At 39.0% G+C, this 23,664-nt stretch overlaps 1 protein-coding gene across 3 annotated transcripts in view; it reads right to left on the reverse strand.

The window, feature by feature from the left end:
• The window catches only part of ASAP1 (ArfGAP with SH3 domain, ankyrin repeat and PH domain 1), a 113,359-nt gene that overhangs the window by 7,834 nt on the left and 81,861 nt on the right, over window positions 1–23,664 (reverse strand). For 2 of the 3 annotated variants that reach the window (XM_054631493.2, XM_077189024.1), the window contains 7 exons: window positions 22,147–22,214; window positions 19,614–19,721; window positions 18,035–18,263; window positions 8,436–8,597; window positions 5,536–5,602; window positions 3,461–3,519; window positions 602–1,104 (listed from right to left, as the gene is read on the reverse strand). In XM_054631493.2, the coding sequence (XP_054487468.1) occupies window positions 602–1,104; window positions 3,461–3,519; window positions 5,536–5,602; window positions 8,436–8,597; window positions 18,035–18,263; window positions 19,614–19,721; window positions 22,147–22,214 (1,196 nt within the window). The remainder of the gene's footprint in view (window positions 1–601; window positions 1,105–3,460; window positions 3,520–5,535; window positions 5,603–8,435; window positions 8,598–18,034; window positions 18,264–19,613; window positions 19,722–22,146; window positions 22,215–23,664) is intronic. The other variant, XM_054631501.2, reaches the window with a different exon arrangement.

Raw genomic sequence — 23,664 nt, forward strand, 5'->3', positions numbered from 1 at the left:
AGATAAATGGGGGTTGGAATCAAGTTAAAGTTCCATATCTACTACTACACATCATGCAGCAATGTCAATTTTCCCACTTCATCAATGCATCTGAACCTAACCTCAACCATTATCAACATTAAATACTCACAACAGGGACATTTACTATTTTGCCACAGTTGACTTTACTTTAAATTTTGCACCTACTGACAAGAGGTGCTAACATCCCTTAGAGCTTACTAAGTCAAATATATAAACATTCTACCAATCTAAGGCACACAGACCCGTGAGCAAAGGCAACAGAGAAAACCATCAATTCATTCACAGTTGTGATTGGCATAGATATAATAAATACATAAATCCCAACAAATCTAAAATACATTGTCATGCTCCCAAGGTTATTGTTTTATGTTGCAAGTATTTGTTTGAGCATGCAGGAGGCCTTGAAAACCCCAACACCTGCTGAAGCTGCTTTGGGGCACAAAAAGAGGCCCTCTATGAGCTATTCCCCAGCCCATAGCTTTATGTTGCCTTGAGTGCACAGCTCAAGGGTGCACAGAAAGTCCTACAGTAACTTCAAAGCCTTCCATGGATACTCCCATGGAGCTGGAGTAATACCTACCATATTTATTTTCCTGGGGAGTGGCACAGGGGTTTCTGGCAGGGTGTGTGTTATGTCATTAGACTCTTCAGACGCTTGCCTTTGGACGGTATCTCTGGATTGTACATTTGGAGAAAGATCTATGGAGTGAGATTTTTGATTTGCCTCTGAAGGCTGAGCCTTCGGTGCTGCTTCCCCACCTTGAGTTTTAGCCAACAGCTCTCCTAGCTGAGGTTTTGGAGGAAGGTCCTTCACTTGTGGCTTTGGAGGTAAGTCTCCAAGCTGTGGTTTTGGTGGCAAGTCTCCTAGCTGAGGCTTTGGGGGTAGTTCTCCAGGCTTTGGGGGTAAATCTCCCACTTGAGGTTTCTGAGTTAATTCCAGAGGCAGAGGCTTTGGGGGCAGGTCTCCAGGCTGTGGTTTCTGTGGTATATCGATGGACAGTGAGGGCTTCTGAAACATTTCCATGTGCTGATGGGATTTATCTATTGAAAGATGATGACTGGTTTCTATTTTTCTTAGTGCCACTGAAACAAAAAAGCAAAACAGTCTTAGGATTCATAATCTTAGTATTTTAATATTAAAGAAGTTAGGCATATATTAGAACTGCAATTGTATCAGTGACCACATGGTCACTGAGCCCCATAAATGCCCATAATTCTCCCTAGTCTATGACAAAAGCAGGATAATACAACTTCACATAACCCTCATTCTCTGAGGTCTCATTTGATTGCTCCTCCTGGAGGCCAGCAGTGCTTATTCCAACAGGTATTAGATGTCAATTCATAGATTATTTGCTTCAAATGAAATAAAGTGAATAACTTTTTGGAACCAAACCAAAAATATGAAATATAATAAAAGACTTTGCAAAATCACCTACAGATCAATTGACATGATTGTAACAAAATTTATTTTTAATCACAATTACTCACATACACAGTTCAATTTCATACAAAAAAACCACCTAACTCTCAGGATTACTACCTCTAAAATCTCCCAGAAGAGAGAGAGTGAGCACATGTAACTATCTATGCAGTGTATAGAACACACTGTACTATAGACATTCCCACTAAAACTAAGAAAAAATGAATTATTGTATATATTTACAATTTAGTAAAGATGAAAGTTTTAAAATGTGTATTTTGCAGATTTGATGGAAGGAAATTGAAACTAGATTTTCAAATAGTTCTTTTCCCAGTGTCATCTATTGATTTTACTGCTAAGCTCCCTAAGAAAACTCAACTGAAATCTACCTCAAAAAACAAAACCATTAGTACACACAAAAATTCCCCAACCCAAAACCTTCTAAATCAAACAGCCCTAATGTTAAAACAGATGAAGGGGGACAAGAGAGAAAAAATTTACAACCTGTGATGAAAGCAACACATTTTAACTAGAAGGAACAATTTCCTATTGCATTCAGCACTGCTTTAGTATCATATTCTTCCAGCCAAAAAAGTGCCCTCACTCCCTTTGGATATCACGCACTTCAATAACACATTAACAATATATTTATGGGTACTTATACCAAAAAAAAGCCCTAAAAATCCCCAAAAAAACAAACCAATAAAAAAACCCCACCAACCATACCCCCCCACCAAAAAAACAAACAAACAAAAAAAAAACCTCACCAACAAAACACCCCAAACTAAACCCATTTGCATAGTTTCCATGAAAGAAATTGTATAATTACTATCAGATGTCTCATTTTAAAAAAAAGAAAAAAAAGTCCATGTTGATCCCTGTCTATGGCTGTGCCCTTGGCTTACCTCACAGCAAATGTACACACTGATCTTCCACATGGGTTTGAGATTTAAGCAGATGATATGAAAAACCCTGATAGCAGCCCTTATCAAAGTGCTTTGATTTAGCCCTTCTTAAATTTTCACCTAAATCATTTTAAATCAAGGAAGTGTTGACTTCCTTCACAGTGCCACCCTAGTGCATCATTGCTGTCTCTTTCAAAAGATAACATTTCAGAATAATTGTAGCTTAACAAAGTTAAAAATTAACATGTGCTTTTTCTGTTACAAAATTATTTGCACTCTAAATTTCAGATATCTGGCTTCAGAATTTTGGACAAGCAGCATTTCCTGATCTTCAGGCTCTATTGTGATCATCCACTCAGACAGATATAATGTATTTTTGATGGATTCTGTATTCAGACAGAATAAAGTAGAAAGTAGACCTACTTCAGACTATAGTCAACTGCTGCCACAACTCAAAAAAACCCAAACCAAAACAACAATCAATCCTGCAGTGTGAGTTTAAAGAGATTAGGAAAGAACATTTCTAAAAGAAAGGTGCTCCCTGGGATGATGGCCTCAGCTTGTCACTGATGTATAAATGAGAATGTAGCAGCACCGGATTCTTTCCCAAGCAGTTGCACAGACCACAGCCCTGATTGCCAGAGCATGGCACAGACACAGTTTGCTCCAAGCTATCAAGAAATGGGACTTGGAGATAATAGTTAAAAAAACAAAACTACCAGTGAGAACGGTCTAGGATAGAAACAGAAGCCCAGAGAAGTCATTCATGGAGATGCTCAAAATGTGACTGGACATGGCCTTGAGGAACCTGCTCTCATGGCAGAAAGCTGGCCCTGCTCCGAGTGCTGGACTGGACCACCAGACCTCCCGAGGTCTCTTCCAGCTTCAAGTAGTTCATGATTTATTTCTTTCCTCCCTAGGTGTCTTTTTTTCAGTTTAATAAAAGCCTTCCCCATCTTCCAAAATCCTTTTCAGTTTTGTGAAGCTTTCATGGTTTGTGGCATTTTAGAAATAAAATTTCTGCTGAAAAGATCCATATATTTAAAACAAGTACCTACTTTCACCCACATTTAAAAGATTCCATTATGAGAATAGCCACAAAGAGATTTCTTACCTTTCTGAGGTAGTTTGGGAAGAACTCTAGGGCCAAGTGCAGTCTTTGCAGTCCCAGTGCTAAATCAACAGATGTGAGTTATTAGTGCTTACAACTATTATAAAATATACTTATTTCTCTTTTTCTCCCTTTACATATTCATAAATAAAAACTCCCCCCAAAAAATCCACATTTATTTTGCCTCTTTTGTATAATCATTGGTCTGTGGATAAATCCCAAAACTCGAAGCATTGTTTAGAATTAACTGGGTTTTTTTTCAGAGAAAAAGACATACAAACCCTACACAGCTTCAATGCTATGGGGCAGACATACTCTATGAATCATGGTACATGCAAAATGTACTCTGAAAATAGGTGAAGCTGAAAGACCAACTCTGTGGGCAGATCCTGAACCTTAAGAAAAATTTGTTCTTCAAAATAATTATACTGAAACATACAAAACATAATCTGTGCTTCATGTCAGTGAAGCTTTCCAGGCCTGAGCCTATGCCTTGTAGCCTCCTGCACATGTGTGGTATTGTATCACACACACTCTCTGCTGCAGGAGGAGACAAAGTCTCTGCTGCTCCCAGGAAATACTGATGATTAAGGGAAAACAACATGCTTTACTCTGTCAACCTGGATTACACATATGTTAGCTATTCCCATCAAAGTTTTTCCTTTAAAACCACACTTAAAGTCACTTTTATAGAAACAGAATGTGGAAGAGAAGAAAAAAGCAAGTTGATTTAAGGCATAAAAATCAAACAATACAGAAAAATCAGTATCAGCTCAAAATAATGATTCAAAAAACAAGAAAAAAAGAAAAATGAGTGAGAAAGCTGCCAATGTATGTTCAACAGAGCAGAGACTCTTCTGCATCAACTGCCTTAATTCTTGTCTCTGCAGCCAACGTTTCAAAGTGACCATGATGAAACACTTTTAATTTCTAGTTGTTTTTTAAATAGCAAAAATACATCACAACATGAAACTGAAAGAACAGCCAAGCTCAATCTTGATTCAATAAATCACAGAATCATAGAATATCCTGAATTGGAAGGGGCCCATGAAGATCCTCAAAGCCCAGCTCCTACCTCAGCCTCTCTCTAATGCCATGGAGTACAAGGAGCACACTTTTACCCTTGGCTGACAAGAATCTAGGATGGGCCCAGCTCTCTGTGCTGTGGAACACTTCCCCTTCCCCCTGAATGCCCAGTGCCAGCTGGATGGATTCAGTAAATGTGGGAAGCAGCTGTGCTACCTCCAACAGGTCCCCTCCCTGTCCTGGCAAGGCAGATCAGTCTGGGGGTGTCCAGAAACTCTTCCTACACATCTGCTGTGCCCTGTCTGAGGTTACACATCCCTCCCCAGCCACAGCCCACCCCACACCCTGGTGGTCATGCAAGGCTGTGTGCCAGAGGCAGATGCTTTTTGGAATTACCATGCTCTGAACCTCAGGACTTTAAAATCACAGCACAGACAGAGGAGTAGCATAAGTGACAGCAATGTATGGCTGTCCTTACTGCTCCAGCTATTGAAAAAGACACTTGTAATGGACAGAGCTGATGAACTATGAGCTAAAAGCAGTTTGTGTTACTGCAGATGGTGTGGCAGCACAGGAGCCTGACAGAGTGGAAAACAGCTAAACTGGAAGACTGAGATGAACTCTCTCTCACAGAGCCATCTTCGATGGCAGCCTGTACCCAGAGTGACACTGCTGCTCCAGGCAGGACACCTCACACCAAAGCAGATAAAATGAAATGCCAGGAGACATGAAAATAAAACTTTTGTCCTGCTGGACTGTGGTCTGAGGCAGCATTCCCCAGCTGGGAGAGCACTTCTGTAGGAGCAGCAGAGAGATCTGGGCACAGGGCGTTCTGTCCATCCTGCTCAAAGGATGGATTGTGCACGGACAGCGAGGGACGGCGTAGGAGGCTGAGGGCAGCCAAAGTATTTGTATGCTAGCAGGGCATGCAGGAAACTAATAAGAAACATAGCTAGGATTTTATTTCCTATGAAAGGCTTTTCTTTTCTAATTTAAAAATCAGTTATGTTTATTTAAATTTTCATCTTTGCCTTCATATATGCACATTTTACCTTGACTGCTGAGACATCCCCTCAAACTTGTTTGCAGCCTTAGTTGAAGGTGGGCCCAAATCATTACCTGAGGTGAAAAAAAGGACAATTAAAAACAAAAAAAATCCATTAGGATAACTATAATCAGCAGAAGGTGCAATTTAAAGCAAAACATGTATTCCTCTATGCATGTTCTATACAACATATCTAAAAGACAACTTATAAATTTATTCTTTATTAATAATTTTGTAGCTGAAAAGCCAGGAGGGACCAAAATAATCCAAGATGACCTTTCATATAACATATTTTAAAACGACTCACTGGTAGCTCTCATCTCCTGGCAAGGGAAGATTGAATGACATTGCTGTAGGGCATTTGTTTTGAAATAGTGTTTCAATTTTCTCTGCATAGAAGGAGATACATCAGATTCATTTTTCACTGATGTTTACATTTTGCACCGTGAGGCACATCTTTTTTAAACCACCATGCATGTGATTTTACTCACAAAACATTAAATTTGTAAAGATTGGTATTTTATCCTATGCAAAGAAGAGCCTTTACTGATTTAGTGACTAAGTTTGTATGTTCCCATAATCTGCATTTTAGCCATTGGTAAAGAGAAGATCCTGGGTATACAGAATTCTGTCAAAAGGCAGCAAAATCCAAACCCAAGTGCTCTGGACTCCTCCAGCAGAAAGCTTCTCTTCATTGGCAGTCACCATTTTCAAGGTATAAGGACAGCAACTCTTGGCTTAGTGCCTTTTCATCCCCTTTGCCTCTCCTTTTACAGCACGTCAATCTCAGAACCAGCTTCAACAACCATTAGTAAATTTTGTCATTGAAATAGATGCAAAGTGACATTTAATGATCCAAGAACACAAAATACTTCTCATTCAAAAGAATGACACATTTTTCTAAATACCATTCTTGGCACATTGATGTCTAAATGAAACAGCAGAAAAGGCTCATGCTGTGCCTTGCTAAAAATATGTTTGTGCTTAAAAGTGGTGCAAAAAAGGAGCTAAGGTAAAACAGCAAACATGTAGATCCTATGGATAAAGAAAGGAAAAATATCTCATGGTTGCTATGGAAATACAAAATAATCCAAATGACATTTTTAGAACATCTTTGAATAGTAACTCAATTTGCTTAGACATAAGCTAAGGATTGCACTGCTTGAAACTTCAATTAATGCACAGATTAGAAGACAAATGCTGAAATTCCACATAGCAAGAAATATAACAATACAGAAGAAAGCTTCTGAAAGTAAAAGCAGTGAACATCTGACAGTATCCCTAAGCAAAAAACCACAAAGGCAGATAGAAGAAACTCCCTCTTTTATAAACACAAAATTTCATGCTTGCTTAAAAATCCAAATGGACTTTGAAACAAGCTTTTGTACAGATTTCAGCTAAGAAAAATGGGGACAAGAGGCCCCTCTTCCATCCACTGAGGTTTAGCTTGGCCTGAAAAGCAGTGAAGAGACAGTAAAAGCCATATTCTTCTCTGGCCTGCTCTGACAAGGTGCTTTGCTGCTACAGGCTTCTTCAACTGCACACCTGCACCTTTCCCATATTTCTTCTTCCTTTATCTGTTGCCTAATGTGTTTAAGGCAAAGTTGACACCTGCTTAGCATCTACTCCTATCACACCTTTCATCCTAACAGTGCTACATTATACAGTATTCTTGTATATGGAACTTTAGGTGCTGCTTTGGACTTAAATACTTGGGATTTTTTACATATTTAAAGTCCAAGCTCTTAAAAATGTCTGAACTACTTCTGAAAAAGTACAGGGCTGTTGGACTCCACAACATAGGAAACATTTTTTTTTTTCCATATCCCAGACCTCTGAGAAGTAGAGAACTGAAAAGATTCCATTATTTTTATTCCTTGTAAAAGCCTTTGCTTTTCATTGGACTCTATACTTTTCTTCATGTTGAATCCTAGATTAAATCACACATGAGTACTCCATGATTTACTAAATTTAACTCAATTTGCTAAGAAAAATGGTGCTTTTAGTCTAGCAATTTTTTTATTTATGCTAGCAATTGTGTGTTTGTACTAGAATAGAGAGAAGATTCTCTTAAAATACAAGTAATATATGCATGATGCACCTATGTAAGCACTGGATTCCAGTTTAAAAATTTACAGATTCATGGAAATCCTGCCACCAAAAGTAAAATCAAAGAAAATTACATGGGCCTGAGATTTACAGCTACCAAGATAATTTGACTGCATAGAGCAATGTTTATTCAAAAGAGGAAGAATCTGAGTAGTCTGGAAAATAGTTTCCAAAAAGCATCTGTCAGAAAGGTATCCTGGTAAAAATAAAAATTAAAATGCACTGTTCCTGTGCAACTTCTGCTGGTAGCAGGATGCAAACCTCTCAGTCTTTGTGTATGTACAGACAACATCACAAAAAGCAAATACAAACTAAGACAACACATTCCCACCAGCGAGGTGTGAACACTTGACAGGAGAGGAAAGAAGCTCCTGTGGCAGCTGTGAGACCTGCACAGACCCTGTGGGAGGGCTCTGGGCGCCCCAAAGCTGCAGCCCTGGCTCCTGAGCTGGGCACAGCAGCAGCAGCAGCAGCAGCAGGAGGGGCAGAGGCAGAGGAGAGCAGTGGCTGAGGGGCTGGGGTGAGGGCACAGCCTGGGCAGCTGGGGCAGAGACAGGGAGGCACTGGAGGGCACTGGAGGGGCCCCAGGGCAGCAGGGAGGATTTTCAGCTTTCTCAAGTGAGACTCCCAGCCTGGGAGGCAGTGACAGGAGATGGAACTGCTGATTTATCTGAGCTGACATTACATCAAGCTGCAATCATTGGAAAGCAAGCACCAGGTAAAAAGAAACCAAAGATCATATATCAGCCATCATAAAGGTTTTCCCCTGCCCTTTTGATTTGCATTTTCAAAACTCACCCCAAGGAATTGGGCCCTTATTCTGGGGTCCATGAGGTAGTGGGCTTGGTGGGTCAGAGAGGGTTCTTTTGTGTCCTGGGGGTGGGGGAGGTGGTCTCTTCTTGGAAAGAGTGGAGCTGCCACTAGAGGTTTGAGTGCTTAGAGGGAGGGTTGAAGGTGGGCCTGCAAAATAACAAACAACCTTCTTACAAATACATGTGCATAAACGTCAAAGCAGCACTGAAAAATTCACAGTCAGACCCACAGCGAAGTGCAGCAAAAGACTAAAATAAAAAGACAAGCCATGCCAAGAACACTGTTTAGATTAAACGACACATCCACCACCACATTTTTAACCATCTCAGCTGTGGGAATATAAGCAACTTCACAATAGAATGACATGTGTACTTATGTTTAAAAAATACAGGATTAATCGTGCCAAGATTTCTAATTTTAGGCGTTGTTCAAGAAAAAAAAAGTATTATGAAATATTGAAATTAAGTAATATTTAGCACATGGGATTAAAATTGCTGTTAATTTATACCAGAATAAAAGCACATTCTATATGCTCTAATATGTGGGGAGATTTTTTAGCCCTCCAGACCATCCCACAAATTTTGTTAATAAACTGGAAGGCAGGAGGAAAGAAATAAAGATATGCCTACAAATTTTCCTTTCACTTTCAAAATAGGATTTTTAGCTTGAGAAGATTTTCTCTAAGTCTTTTTTCTTTTTTCTGTAGATCAAATACATCAAACTATGCATTCCAAAAGCAATGCAAATTGTTGTACATGGTATGAATAAAATAAACATCAGAGAAGTCCTTTCTGGGACTGAGATTAGATATTTCATGGTAGCATTGCTTGTAAGAGCCTATGCAGTCACCCCTACCCTTAAATACTTTTATTTCCCTCTGATTTAATGCTGGCACAAGTATCATTCAACACAATGCATGTTTGACACAATATGGGAACAGATACAGCTTGAAAGACAAAATAAGCCAGTGGGAAGACAAGAGTTGTTCCTAATCAGCTCCAGCACTGACCTTCACAAAGGGCTCTACCGAGAAGCTCAGGGAAGCAGAGCTGGGTGCAGATGGCAGTGAGGGGACGAGTGCTGGAGTCAGCTGCCACCACTGCCCAAGAAATGTCCTGTAACACTTTCTGCAGCAGCTCTGCAGCAGCCCAGAACAGCCCCAGGGGCTTTTTGTTCGTTTGTGGGTTTGTTGGTTTTGTCTTGTTTTAATCTAACCAACAACTCAGACTTCACTGCAGTCTTCACTTGCAATAAGTTTCCACGTCAGATAGCTTTGCCATCAGTCCAGATAAATGCAGAAAATTGACATAAAACTTTAAAAGCAAAGTCTATTTATACCTGAAATTTCAAGTCTATTGTCAGTCTATTTTTTAACACTGTAGAACCAACTTGCCTAATTTTGAAAAGCTACCTTATTTGAACAGTATTTGAGACAAAAACTTCATTTAGTTACTTAACATATATCTTACCATGCAGCACACAAAACTGGAGCTGCCTTCTTCAAAAACCTTTATGAATATTCTCTATAGGCAGCCTGGAAATGATCAATACCTGCACTCCTTCCCAAATTATTATATATTATAGACATATTGAAATCAGTAAGAAATAATATTTGTTAAAATTCCTTAGGTGAAACATTTAACACAAAATAAGTTCAGTGATTCTATAAGCACGAATCTGTCAGATATTTTCAGCAGGTGACCTCTCTTTCCTATAAACAGAAAAGAAAAATTTAATAGAACTGCCCCTGAAGAATCAATAATTCAATCTATTCTCTTCCAGATTCAGTCCTGGAAGGCCTTCTGCTGTGCAGGAGAATCTCTCAACCACAAGCCCAGCAGAGATTTTGGGTCTGGCTTAATTAATTGGTTACTTTTGTAAATCAAATTATGTATTTTGCAACCGTTCCTCTCAATTTGCTTCCAAGTTCACAAAGCCATTAAATGACAAGTCAAATGCCAATGCATTTAATGATTGTTCCCCAGTTTGAATCCTCACCCTTTCTCAATTTAATTTCTTCCTTGAGCTTAAGTAAGCAAGACAACTTAAACTGTGCATTGAGATGTTTTTGAAAGAAAACCAACTTTTCTCATTCGAAATTTTGATTGATTATGCCTTAAACTCCTGCAAACTACTAATTCTTTTTTTTCAGAAATACGAATCAAATTTGATTCGTGATGTAATGGGAATGCATCTAGGAATGGCAAGGGGGCAGGAATAGTCAATATCCGGTGCTAACAGTGAGGTAACTCTTGAAGCAGTGGCGGTCACAGCCGGGCTGTCCCAGCACCGTCTGTCCCCCTGTCTGTCCCCTGTCCCTGTCCCCCACAGCACCGTCTGTCCCCCTGTCTGTCCCTTGTCCCTGTCCCCCACAGCACCGTTTGTCCCCCCGTCTGTCCCCCTGTCTGTCCCTTGTCCCGGTCCCGCACAGCACCGTCTGTCCCCCTGTCTGTCCCTTGTCCCTGTCCCCCACAGCACCGTTTGTCCCCCCGTCTGTCCCCCTGTCTGTCCCCTGTCCCTGTCCCCCCGTCTGTCCCTGTGCCCGCAGTGCGCGTGTCCCAGCGCCCCCTGGCGGCGGCGGCGCGCTCTGCACCGCGCCCACCGCACCGCGCCCGCCGCTCACGAACTGCCCAGAACTGGCTCAGAGCGAAAAAAAAAAAGGGAGGAAAGGCATAGAAATATTATTGTGCGCTTATTGCAAAAATTCAACTTCAGACATGAAGTGAAATTGGTGCTTTTAATTGCCAATAAGAGGAAGAAATCTTCTCTACAAAAATAAACTGTAGTAGAATTTAAAAAAACCCCTTAAATTAGGTTATATGGCATGTTTTATATTTCACATTAGTTATACATATCCAGACCTTACTGAGGAGGTGCAAAATATACCTTCACAGCTTTCAGAAGTCCCCATGGCATACAAAAGTGACAGGGAAAAGGTGTTCAAGCTATTACAAATCATACTTTCAGACTCCTAGCATTTGTTTCTGTATTAAACTCACAGAGGGAATAAATACAAATACAAGTGTCATACACTGATGATTACATAGCTCAAATACAAAAATAACTTATGGTCAAATAAAAACAAAATAAAGGAAAACTTCAAAACATCATTTCAGAAAGAGGTATAAAATGACATCATGCTTTGAATAATGAAAACCTAGGAAAAGTGCTTGAATCAAAATCATTTTATGGAAACAACTGGTGAAATAATACACGACTTGATGATGTATGACCTGTCTGTAAAATGATTGTAAAATACACTGTATCATGGAGTCACTTAGGTTGGGAAAGACATTTGAGATCATTGAGTCAGACACTGCCAAGTCCTCCCGTAAACCACACCTCTGCTCCTGCACTTTTGGGATTCCCTTCTTGAGGAATGTTCTGGATTCCTTTTAGACTGTCTCCCAGGGGACTCTTGTCAGCCAGATTCCTAAACAGGCCCAAGTCTGTCCCCTGGAGGTGCAAGGTGGCAGCTCTGCTGATCTCCCTCTCTTACTTGTCCAAGAATTAGTGATTCCCTGTGCCCCAGACAGCCTCCATCGCCCTCAAGTCCTTCTCTCTCCATGAGCATCAGGTCCAGCAGGGGCCTTCCCCTGCTGGCTCCCTCACCAGCTGAGTAAAAAAGTTCTCTTCCACTCACTCCAGACACATCCTGGACATTCCTGCCCCATGAGAACAAGGGCCAGCAATTGTGAGACTTCTCCCAGCTGCTTACAGGGTAAGCATCTCCATCTCATCTGCCTCTCCATCCTGGGTGGGTGCTCTCTAACAGATCCCCACCAGCACATCTGCCAGCAGACACTCGACCCTAGTGCCCCCATCATCCAGCTCAGGCACTCAGAACAGCCCTGAACCCACAGGGCTGCCCCAGTGCCTCTCTCTCCTGCCTGTCCCTCCTGAAGGGTTCACAGCCACCCATCACAGCACTCCCGTTGTGTGAGCCATCCCAGAGCTGCAGTTTTCCTGCTGCACAACAGCTTCCAGCCCCTCCTGTTTGTTGCCTGTGCTGTGTGCAGGGGTGTGGATGCACTTCAGTTGGGATATTGATCCTGACACCTTTTAGGGGGAGAAGCCCTGATTTCCAGGAGAGTGTCTGGAGGTATTCCATGCCTTATGTCTTATGAGCCCAAAGGCCCTCACTGGCACACACATTCCCTCAAACACTGGTGTGCTGCCCTAGGGTTACCTTGAGCAAACCTGGTTTTGTCCCTTTCCCCTTTGTAAAAAGCTCAAGTTTAAAGCTCTTTGAATGTGTGCTGATAACTCAGATACCATTGGTCCCTGCTTAGGCTGGCAGAGTTACACCCCTTCCTGCATGCCATTCCATGCAAATTCCCATCCAAAGTGCCACACCATGCCCTTGCACTGCTCGTGGTGCTCTCCAGGAGTTCCTTCACACAGGTCTGGGCTGGGCTCTGTTGCCCCTGTGCTGGGACCAGGGCTGCTCACCTTCAGCAACTGCACATGTCTGTGTGTATCTACACATATATTCACATAAATGTATGTGTAAGACCAGCAGCTCAAAACAATTCCTGTGTGATATTCTCAATTACACAAGGCTAGGCTAGGTATATTTAAGCAATTATCAGAGCAGTTACTAGATTGAAGGTACTTTGTGATTTTAACCAGGCAGCAATTGAGCCAGTCATTTCCTCTCCAATGAATGCCTTAATCATGATTTGTCACATAGTTCAGAAGTTCACATTTTGTAAAGAACATTTTCTTAACACAAGCAAAAAAGCAAAAACCAAAAAGAAAACCCCAAAAAACTTGACCCAGAAGTTTTTCCTTTTACTTCTGTCAGGCTTTCTTTTCCTCAGTTACTGGGAAGCAAATGCTTAGAGAACTAACTGTTATCTTGTTTTATCTCTTTTTCATATTACAAAGATCAGGCTTTCATGTGTAAATAGACCAAGTAATGTCAAAATTATTGTACTAAGGTAAATAACTGGATAAGATGTGCAATTAGTAGTACATTGCCCTTTAGGGTTTGTGCAGTTAGTGTAGTAACAATTCATTTGTGTACTTGTGAAACCATGCAAAGCTGCTGCCACTCAATCAAGAAATGGTGGGTTTAGAGTGTAAAAACTTCACATGTGTAATTTTTTTTTTTACCACTTAAGGAGATATAGGGGGAAAACACAGAATTCCTGCTAATGGTAGAATGGACACTGCAAAGGAAAGTAACGTAAATTAAAAATAGTATTTTCATTAACAAGTGTTGCTATCCTTATTTTTAAATTTCTCATGAGTGACTTATTGCATAGATATTACTAAAAGCTTTTTCAGTTATTCTTACCTAATATATATTTTCAGCACTGAAAATAAGAGCATAATAAAAGACAAAATGATCATGATCACTCTGAATAAGAAAGCTAAGAATATACATTGATTCAACATTAGTATTTGAAGTACATTAGATAATTAATGCTTAAAAAAAGGTTCAGTTTGAAAAGAAAAGATAAAAGTTGTACTAATGAATTTTGTGTTTTGGGCTTATTCAGAAATAGAAGAGCCCATGAAACCAGAAGTCATCAGCTAGTCTATCCTTCCTATTATGGTATTAAAAAATACAAAGTCATAGTGGAATAAGTAGCATTATTTAATCACAATGTGCAACACATTTATAAGAATATTTTAAAAAACGTCTCCAAGTATATGCAAGAGAAGTGTAGAATCCTGCAAACATTCAGAAGAAACAGCATCACCTCAAAGGCTGAGGTAATGGAAATGAGAATAAATACATTTGTGCCATAAATTAAGAACTTCAAATGAGTTGAGACTGTGTAATGCCTGCTATGCCACAGTATGATACAATCAGGAAAAAAAAAAAAAAAAACCTAGGACCAAAGGATTCTTTGATGTGGCATTTCCACTAGAAACAGCAAATTTTACTGCTGTCCCGACACTTCCAGCCAGTCGTATTTCAGAAATCTGATTTAAACAGCAAAGGTACCCAGAAGAGTTAGTTGTGATGAAAGGATAACTTGAACCCCAGGAGAATGAAAGTATTCTTCAATCAGATAAGTTAAAATTGGTTTGTTTAGTGTAACACCCCATACATGGAGACCTGTAGGATTTCCATCCTTTTCCAGGACCTTGACACAGGCACCAGCCACAGAAACACCTCCAAAGCCAAAGGGCAGTGCTGGTACATGCACAACTTAGTGAGCCCAACAAGATTCCTCATCCTGTGTGCAAGGCAGTCAGACAACTTCTAGAAGTTACTAGTAAATTCAAATAAACTAATTTGGTTAGAAATTGAGTGTGATGTAGTGAAGGAGCAGATGATGTGACTGTGTCTGCAATAACACTGCACTGGAACCATGAAGGAAAGTGCCTTTGGGTTTAGGTACCTCATGTCAGAGCTGAGACAATGAAACTATGCAGCCTTGTAGGTGTTGAAGATCCAAATTAACTTCATGATACAGAATTTATCCCTGACCTCCATGCTCACCTGGGATAAACAGGCAGAACCACTAAAATCAATTGGCTTTCAGCTGAAGTGAAGGAAACCTGGATTAGACTGCCTAACACTCCTCCAAAGCTAGTTAGCAACATTACCCCTACATTGGATTGACAATGAAGGTTGTGCAAAACTTGATTTAGCTACTTAAATACTGATTTTTTTTTGAAAGCTTTTTGTAAAACAATAGGCAGAAGACCTGCTAGATGTCTGGAGCCATAACGCAGGTATAAGTTGAAAAGAACAATAAAAAAGATGATTTTGAGAATAATACAGGCTAAAGATTTGACTGAGAACAGAAGTAAGCTGATCCTAAATAAGCTTAGATAAACTATTGAAAAAGGCACAGAGTGGTTGGCTCAGTGGCTCAGGCAGCCACTGCACTCCTTCTGTACTTTTCATTCTGTTAGGATTATTTAAATCTATAGCAGAGATAACAGCAAGTAAGATGTATCCACAAATGAGACTGTGTGAAGAAAAATAAATTCCAGCATTTTTAGGAATATTTTGAAAAGTTATCAAATAAAAAATCTGGACATGAGTTACAATGATGTGAGGAGAAATTGAAAACCTCCCCATATCCCCTCCTCCAACTATTGTACCTATAAAATTATTTTTTAGCCAGCATGTCCACTGAAAACCATGAGCAAGAGTGATGTGCCTTATGTAAATCACTTTAAACTTCTCTCCTCTCCCCAGCAAAAGTTCAGTGGATGGCTTCCTGATCACTCAGGAACTCCACAGAGCTTTGCTCCCCACAGCTTCAATGGACAATGAAACAGAGGGCTACAGGGAGGGGGTTTTCTTAAAAATAAAACCAGTTTTGGAAAGACAATTTCATCTGCATGTCCCAAAGGATGAAAAACTTATGAAACTTAAAAATTGTCTGCCTCCTTCTAAAATGCAGATGCACCTGCCATCCCTCCCCTGAAGGCTCCATGTCCTAGCAGGGGCCCATGCTATCCACCAGGGCCTCACAGCAGCACAGGGACAAAGATCAGATTGTTTTCTGACAGAAAGTAAGCTTAAATTTAAATACAGATTCAGTGCTTTTGTTACTCCTGCTGTTTAGGGAGATAAGTGAAAAAAGTAACACTGTGTTTTCATATAATCTTAAACACAAGATATTCAAATGAACTTTCTAAACAAAACCACACATCTGACAAGTAAGGTTGTCTAAACTTCAATGAAGGGATATATACTCTATTATTACTCATCCAAAAGAGGAGAAAAATATACAGGTTTATTTTTTCCTACTGAAAGAAAATTTATTGTCTCAAAATTCAGATGTGTCAACATCTGAAGTGTCAACATTTTTATATGGAAGTGAAGAGTCTCTGCTTCATTTTATTTTAAATAATCTGAGAGCTGGAAGAGGGGAGATAACAAGGAGCAGCACAGTTTAAATGAACCATAAGTGTATTTGAAAATGATGCAACTACAGCAATCTTTCCACACTGATGAATTGTCCTATGCATTTGTTACTTTTTTCCCCCAACTTTTAACACAGGCATGTATACAACAGAAGTTTCTAATTTCATAGTATTGTTGAGTGGATATCAACCAAAACTCCACTCCAGCATCACTTAGAGACTGTAGAATTTCAGCAGGTTTGAAGCAGAGAAGCATAGTAACTTTAATGGAACAGCAGTTCCATTCAACCTCTCTGACTTACCCTGTGAATCTGACATTTTCCATCTGATGAAGCAGTTAATGTTACATTAGAAGGCAATTTTCTGATATTATAATATTATTTCATTGTGATATAAATAAGGATTTCTTTGCATAACATCTGACATGAAAACACATGAAAACTCAACGCTTCAATTCTTTCTGAGTAGCTTTGGAGCTGTGTTGATTCCTTGTTTAGGAACAACTGGGAAAATGCCTAACATTTCAGAAACCAAAATACATACTTAGAATGAAATATAAACATAAATATTCCCCTTCCTGGAGAAAAAGACAATTTTCTAGATGAGTCTGTAGGAGAGCTCCACTATATACTGACAAAGAAATAAAGTTCATTAAAATGTGTTGAAAGCTGACAACATACTAAGCAGTGTGTACAGATACCAGACACAACCTCATTAACCTTCTTCATGAAATGGGATGCATGATTAATTTCCAAGTCTTGCCCCTTTATGACAATAAAAAAAGTTATCCTAGTCCATGAAGGAACATCTAAGCCAGTACACATTGTGTTTGCAGTGAAAAATCCATAGCAAACTGTGAGCATGTAAAAAGGATGGGAGACTGGAAGGAAAAAGTAGAATCTTGTAATGCCAACAATCAGGTCAACACAGTAAAGTTACAAGGAATACAACTGAGTCCCCAAGGAAACATGGATTACAAAATCTCATGTGAAAAATGCAAACCTTGGCAAACCTGTTTAAAAGAGAGCCAAGGGATCCATTTGAAAGTTGCCAGTACATGACAAAGACTGATGGAACAGTAGTGCTTAAGCACAGCATCTGAACCATGATGCCAACACTGCCCTGTCCCTTTTACTCTTTCACATATTGGTGAGAGCATCTCTGCATTTTTCCTAAACAAAGTCAATTACCAGGTGAGAAATGAAGCAGTGCTAACAAAAGGGAGCAGCAGCATAACTGCTGAAGTGTTAAACTGTACTGTAATGGAACCCTCATCACAACTAAAGATTTCTTGAACAAGTCTACTGTAAAAACACAATTTATCAATTTCTAAATTAAACATGTAAAAAGGAATTAAAGGTTTCTTTGTCCTTAAAAGTAGATTTGCACAAATTATAATACAGCAAAAAGTTTTGTTCCATAAAATATCTTCCAAACTTGAAGACTGGAGATATCTAGGTCAAACCATCACAATCCACTGCAGCTGCAAGTCTCATAAAATTAAGTGACTTTAATTTAGCAGAGTATTCGTTTATTCCTCACCCATTCATGTTCAGTGTTATGAATGAGTCTAATACAAAGTGTCCCCCAGGTCTTTTAAGTTTAGAACAGGCATTGTACCACACCACTGCATCAATAAGAACATGCTGTACCTTGAAACATTGCAATGTCCTTGGTTAAAGGAAGGAAAACAGTGTCAAAATCACTGCTTGCAAGTGTGGTTTGGAGAGAGACTTACTTACCTTTGCCAGCATTTCTGGGAGGAAGAGGAGGAGCATCAGACGTTGGAGAGGTGGGTGAGTCTGTGCTTGCAGAAGCAAAGATCTGGTTGGTAAAGGCTCCATAGGAGAGTCTTTGCTTGTCTCTGGGAGTGCTAAATGAAGGGTGAGTCAGTTTGTCTTGGGGAGAAATGCTTGAGGAGTGACAAAAGCTTTGGGGTCTTGGAGATCTTTCCTTTTTTATAGGACTAGGCTGTGAATAGAAAAACAAAGATATGATACAGCTGTCTAAACACTAATTATAGTTAGTATGTTTGGAAAATAGCATACCAGAACATAATTTAGTGAACATGAGTTTTTTTCTTTGTTGGACAAATAAACCCCCACTCGTCCCTTTTTCAGGGATTCAACCTGAAAGGTCCTCTCTTCTAAATGAAAATTAAGATTGCACCATCAACAAATCATCATGAACACAAAATTAGATTGAATGTTAAAGCAGGAAATACACACTAATAATGTAGTAAATAAAATGCCAATAAAAGCCTGGCAAGTTTTAGAATTTAAGAGTAATTTTCAGGGAATATAGCACATTACTCAGACTAGACAATTATCCTCAAATATCAAGTATATTACCCCACTGTTGCCTAGTAAAGATGAGCAAACGTTTTTGACAGATCAGATTTATTTGGTCCCTGAACTAGCAATATAATATCCATGATACAGCTCTTTTTAAACACATCTAATTGCTCTTTGAAGAAATTTTACACATTAGTTTTTGCCTGCTGCACGTTAATGGGTGCATATGGAGCACGATCTGTTTCCCTGCAGCTCTGGTTCAGGTTATTATCTCCAGCACAGCATCTCTCATCCTCCAGAGGCTCCTCACACAGATGATTATTTTGTTCTCTGCTGTCCTTGAGGACATGCAAATTACTTTGGTTTCTGAATTTTTCAGTCCCAAGTGTCACAGAAAATGAGAAGTTGTCCACACTTCTTTCTGCGGCACTCATATAAAATAGGAGAGGTGTATTCGCATTTATTGCAGAAATAGAGCACACAGTAATTAACTGACTTGCTAAAGTAGGACACTGAGGCTAATTTTTCACATGCTGTAGGATGGCAATTATTCTATGCCCTCAAGTTTTGCCTTTCCATTACTTCTTAAAAAAAAAAAAAACAGGAATAAATAGCACAGCACGGTTTGTGAAAAATAAGAGCTATTTATTCAATAACTAGGTTTTTAATTAATTTATGGAAAAAATTAAGTATGTAAGCTTTGGATTTCCTCCAGCTAAAATATAACAGCTTAGAATTCTTAACAGCTTAGAAGAGGATAAAGCAACAAAGTAGTCCAGATTTGCTGATTTATATTATACTGTATATCTTGTCAAACTTCTGAAGCAGCCCATAATATCTAGGTTGACAAACTATATTCAAAAAGCACTTAGGCAGTCTTTAACACAGGCCTCAGAATTAGCTTTTTTCCCCCCAAAACATCTGTAAGGAGAGGAAGGCTGAGGTGGGTCTCTAATTGCCAGCTATTTCCAGGGAGCAGCGCTGCTGACAGCTGCTGCGCAAGGCTGTACCGGTAACGCACACTCACCTTATCGTCCAAGTCATCGTCACTCTCATCAATCTCTTCCTGCCGAAGATTCCACTCGTACTCCACGTGCACGTGTGGGTTCAGCTTCCCTGCCTTGGCTTGAGAAAGCTGAGAGAAATAAAAAGCCTTGTTAAAATACTTGCTGTTCTTTTGGTGTTAACAAAGTTGGTTTTGTAATGGCAAGAAATAAACTGGAAGATTTAGAAGTTTAAAATTATTCCAGGGCAATCATACAAACATCCTTCATTTGTTTGAGGTACAGAAAAATAGGTAAAAGGCAAAAAGGAAAGATTTTCTCAAAATGGGCAGGAGTCACCATGTTTGACAAGCATTTGAAAAGATAACATGAAGAGAAGGTATATGTACAAAAGCAGAATTTATCTGGAGCCCTCCTTTCCAAAAAGGAAAGGCAAAGCCTATTTATAAATTTTGGCACATACAGCTGCCACCCCATCAAAATCACAATTCTTGCACTCAAATTAAATGAAAAGATATTTACTCTTCATTTAGATATTTTACTTCTGTCTCTCCCTGGATGAGGCCAATATGTCTTAAGCACGAAATTCCTTGCCTTTGCCAGTCCAAATAATGTATTTCACATTCTTTAAAAAAAACTACCTGAATGATCAGCAAAAAAACCTAACAGAGCAGTTCATGGTTATTCTGAGGAGATAAATTCTCCTTTTCAATGCCTAGATCTTCCATCATTATTTAGTCCTTCACGTCCTTTAAAGTGTAGTCTACTTGGTAGTTGATTTCAGGAGTGCCTTTAACCATCTTCCTGAAATAAAACTTGGAATAAAGACAGTATTTCCAATCTGTTATGTAAGTATTCATGAACCCACTTGAGTTGAAACTGAATTTAATTACACAGTCAAGACTCCAGTTATGCAACAGAAATGAGTTCAGTACAGCTATCATAATGCAAACACCTAGTTATTTATCTTGTACTTTTTTACTGCCCACAGCAAACAGTATGCTCATTCATGTTTCTTTTTCACTCTTAACTCATTGCTGGTTTTGGAAAAAAATGCAGAAATACTTTCCTCTTTAAAAATTAAAAAAAAAAGGCATAAATGCTCTAAATGCTCTATGAGAGTTAAGTGAAATAATCTGAGGTATTCATGGAATTTGGATCACTATAACTAAATGATTAACTGCTAGATAAGCTCACTGATAACATCCACTTGATTGATTGTTCTGTAACACAGCCAGTTGGTCCATGTTAATGGCAGATGTAACTTTTGAAAAGGGATGCTATAAAGAAAAAAGCAATCCATCCCCACTGTGTGCTGCACAGGTGATCTGCTTGATCCAGCTGACAGAGTACTCAAGCCACTGGAAACAGCACCTACTTACACAGCAGACATGGCATTAAATGAGAAGTCAGTCCCACCTCAGCAACCATAGCAAAATGCTGACTTGCATCCCCAGAAACATGGAAAATTTCTTTGATTTGGGAAGGACAAGGTCTTTTGATTATTCAATAATTAATTCATGACAAGAACTTTCAGTTGTCACAGGAAAGATATTAAAATTACCAGCTGCAGAGCAGAAGTAGATATCCTCAGATCATCAAATCAGAAAAAAGAAGAAATTGAAATAAGTGGCAAGTGTTTTGTAAATTCTCCTGGTTTTGTCTTAAATGTGAAACTACCACACTACTAGACTTTTTAATGCCTTGACAGTTATTAAATTCACTTGCCTACTAAATGCATACTGGTGGCACCTTAGAGGACCAAGAACAAACAATCTTGCTGGTCTGATGTAAAATCCTTACTTCTGGCTAAATGCTTCAGGAGTACCTGGGAAAATCCTTAACACCTTTATTTCCTGAACACCAATAATCTTTTTGAGTGGTGTCTGTTAACATCCCTCACACATTCTCAAAATTCCAGGAGGTCTTTGCTTTGATCATGCTCAGTAGAGGGACAAAGTCCCACAGAAGCTGGTGTTCTACATCTTTTTATACTTCAGCTTCCAGACATTACACTTGAACTTCTTTCTCCTTTCAGGAAGGTAATTTTAAGTTGTTTCAATTCTCCTTATAAAAAGACTTTCACCATCTTTGACCTACCTGTTCTGTTAAATAATCTGAAAAAAGCCATAGCAGAAGAAGACAAACAAAGATCCCAACCTAAAAGGTCTTGACAGTTTTATAATTACAGTGTTTGTTTAGTACTCCTGATATAAAAGCCTTTAAGAAGAACTTTTGAGTTAATGAAGCTCAAATCTCCTTGACTTATGTATTTATTGACACATCTGACCCTCTGGTACTTATGGTCTTCAAATACACTGGTTAAAATAACTAATACTGCCAGTAGAAGAAAGATCTTTTTCTTAAACTGTTACAAATAAAATTACTGCTGTGTTTTAGGTAAGAAACAGTCACCTGTGATAGGGCCTTCAGATCAACAGAAAGCCAGCTGGCAGTAATACCACATTGTGTGAGATGCAATGGCAATGATATATGAAGTAAATCACATTTTTAAAGAAGCAAACATTCCCCTTTGCCCCCGGGCTTGGTTCTTACCAGTTCCTCACACTGGACAGCTTTCAGTCTCTTTGCTGTGTCCAGAGCTGTCTCTCCAGCTTGGTTTACTACAAAATTAACAATACAAAAAAAAGCAATTCTTTTAGATGTCTTAAGAAACAATTTATTGAATTTCACTGCTGGTAACACAGTAACTTCTAAAAGTGATCAAAAATGTCTGTTTACTCTATAGCAGCTGCAGCTCTTTAAGATTCCACTCCAAGTGCTCATGCATTTCATGTCTCATCAGGTTCTTTCTGAACAGCAGCATCTGCTGCAACAGTTCCCAAATCCCTCCTATCATCCTAGTAGAGAATATAAAGAAATTTAGTCACCTCAATCTCCACTCAATGCCTTTGCCAATAAAATTCTTACCTGAATAAGCAAGAGAAGCAAGCAGGCAGGGTAAAATAGCTCAAAAAAGAAAACTAATTCTAAGACTTAAAAAAAAGAAAAAAAAGGGCTAAATGTTGATCCAAGCAGATTCTACTTTGATTAATATGTAGAGGCTTGAAGCTTTAATTTGAAGACATTTGAACAGCAATAAATTTAAAACTTTCTATCTTTGTCTTTATCAAAGCTATAAAAAGGTTTACAATTTAAAATAACACCTGGTAAGAAAGAAGGTGATAACTGAGGCTGCTGGGAGGTCCTCAGGCACAGCATCTAATGGAATCCTTCCCAGATGCTCAGTAGCAAGTCTCAGTAAACAAAAACAACTCCCACATCTGATGTGGATAAACTCTAGGTAAAATGTATTCTCACAGTACATCAGTAAATGCCATGGAGCTGGAACAGAGAATGCTCCACAGCACATCCAGATTGTAAAGCATTTCTGTGATCAGGAACTGAAAAGGATCAAACTGAGATCTATAATATCAGTGTGAAATATTACACAGAGAATGCCAGGTAGGAATACTAGTATTTACAAAGCAGTCCTGTAGAAAGGCCTGTGACTTTGAAAGAATTCAGATCACTAAAAGAAAGATTTACCTGTGGAAAGCTCTACCAGAGATGGTTCAATATGAAAAGGAATGAAAACATAGTACTTATGTGAAGTTAACACCCAGATAGCTAAAGGACTTCATAAATTCCAAACTTTCAACTTTTAAGTATACACCTCTTATTTCAGGGTTTGTGTGAGATCACTCAAATTCCTATGTGAGATCACACCAAAAAAACAACAAAAAGACCACAACACCCTCTTTCCCACAAAAAAAACCTCAAAAAACAAGGCACCAAAAAGGTGTGAACACTCCTCTGGCATCTACCTAGGAGAAAGTTCAATGGAAGGACCAATGAAGGACTTTAATTTGTTCAGATGGCTTTCCCATTTTAACTGTCAAAAATGGTCACATTAAATTCTCTGATTTGTGATAATATTGGAATATATTCTAAAGACCTATAAAAAGGCAAAGGAAACCAGTGACTTCTGCCACTAAACTTTAAACTTCAATTTATACAGCAGTTCTTTACCAGGCAGTGGAGGAAAGTAATGATGATGAAGAAAAAGGGAGA

This window comes from Agelaius phoeniceus, chromosome 1 (assembly GCF_051311805.1).
Source record: "Agelaius phoeniceus isolate bAgePho1 chromosome 1, bAgePho1.hap1, whole genome shotgun sequence".
NCBI lineage: Eukaryota > Metazoa > Chordata > Aves > Passeriformes > Icteridae > Agelaius > Agelaius phoeniceus.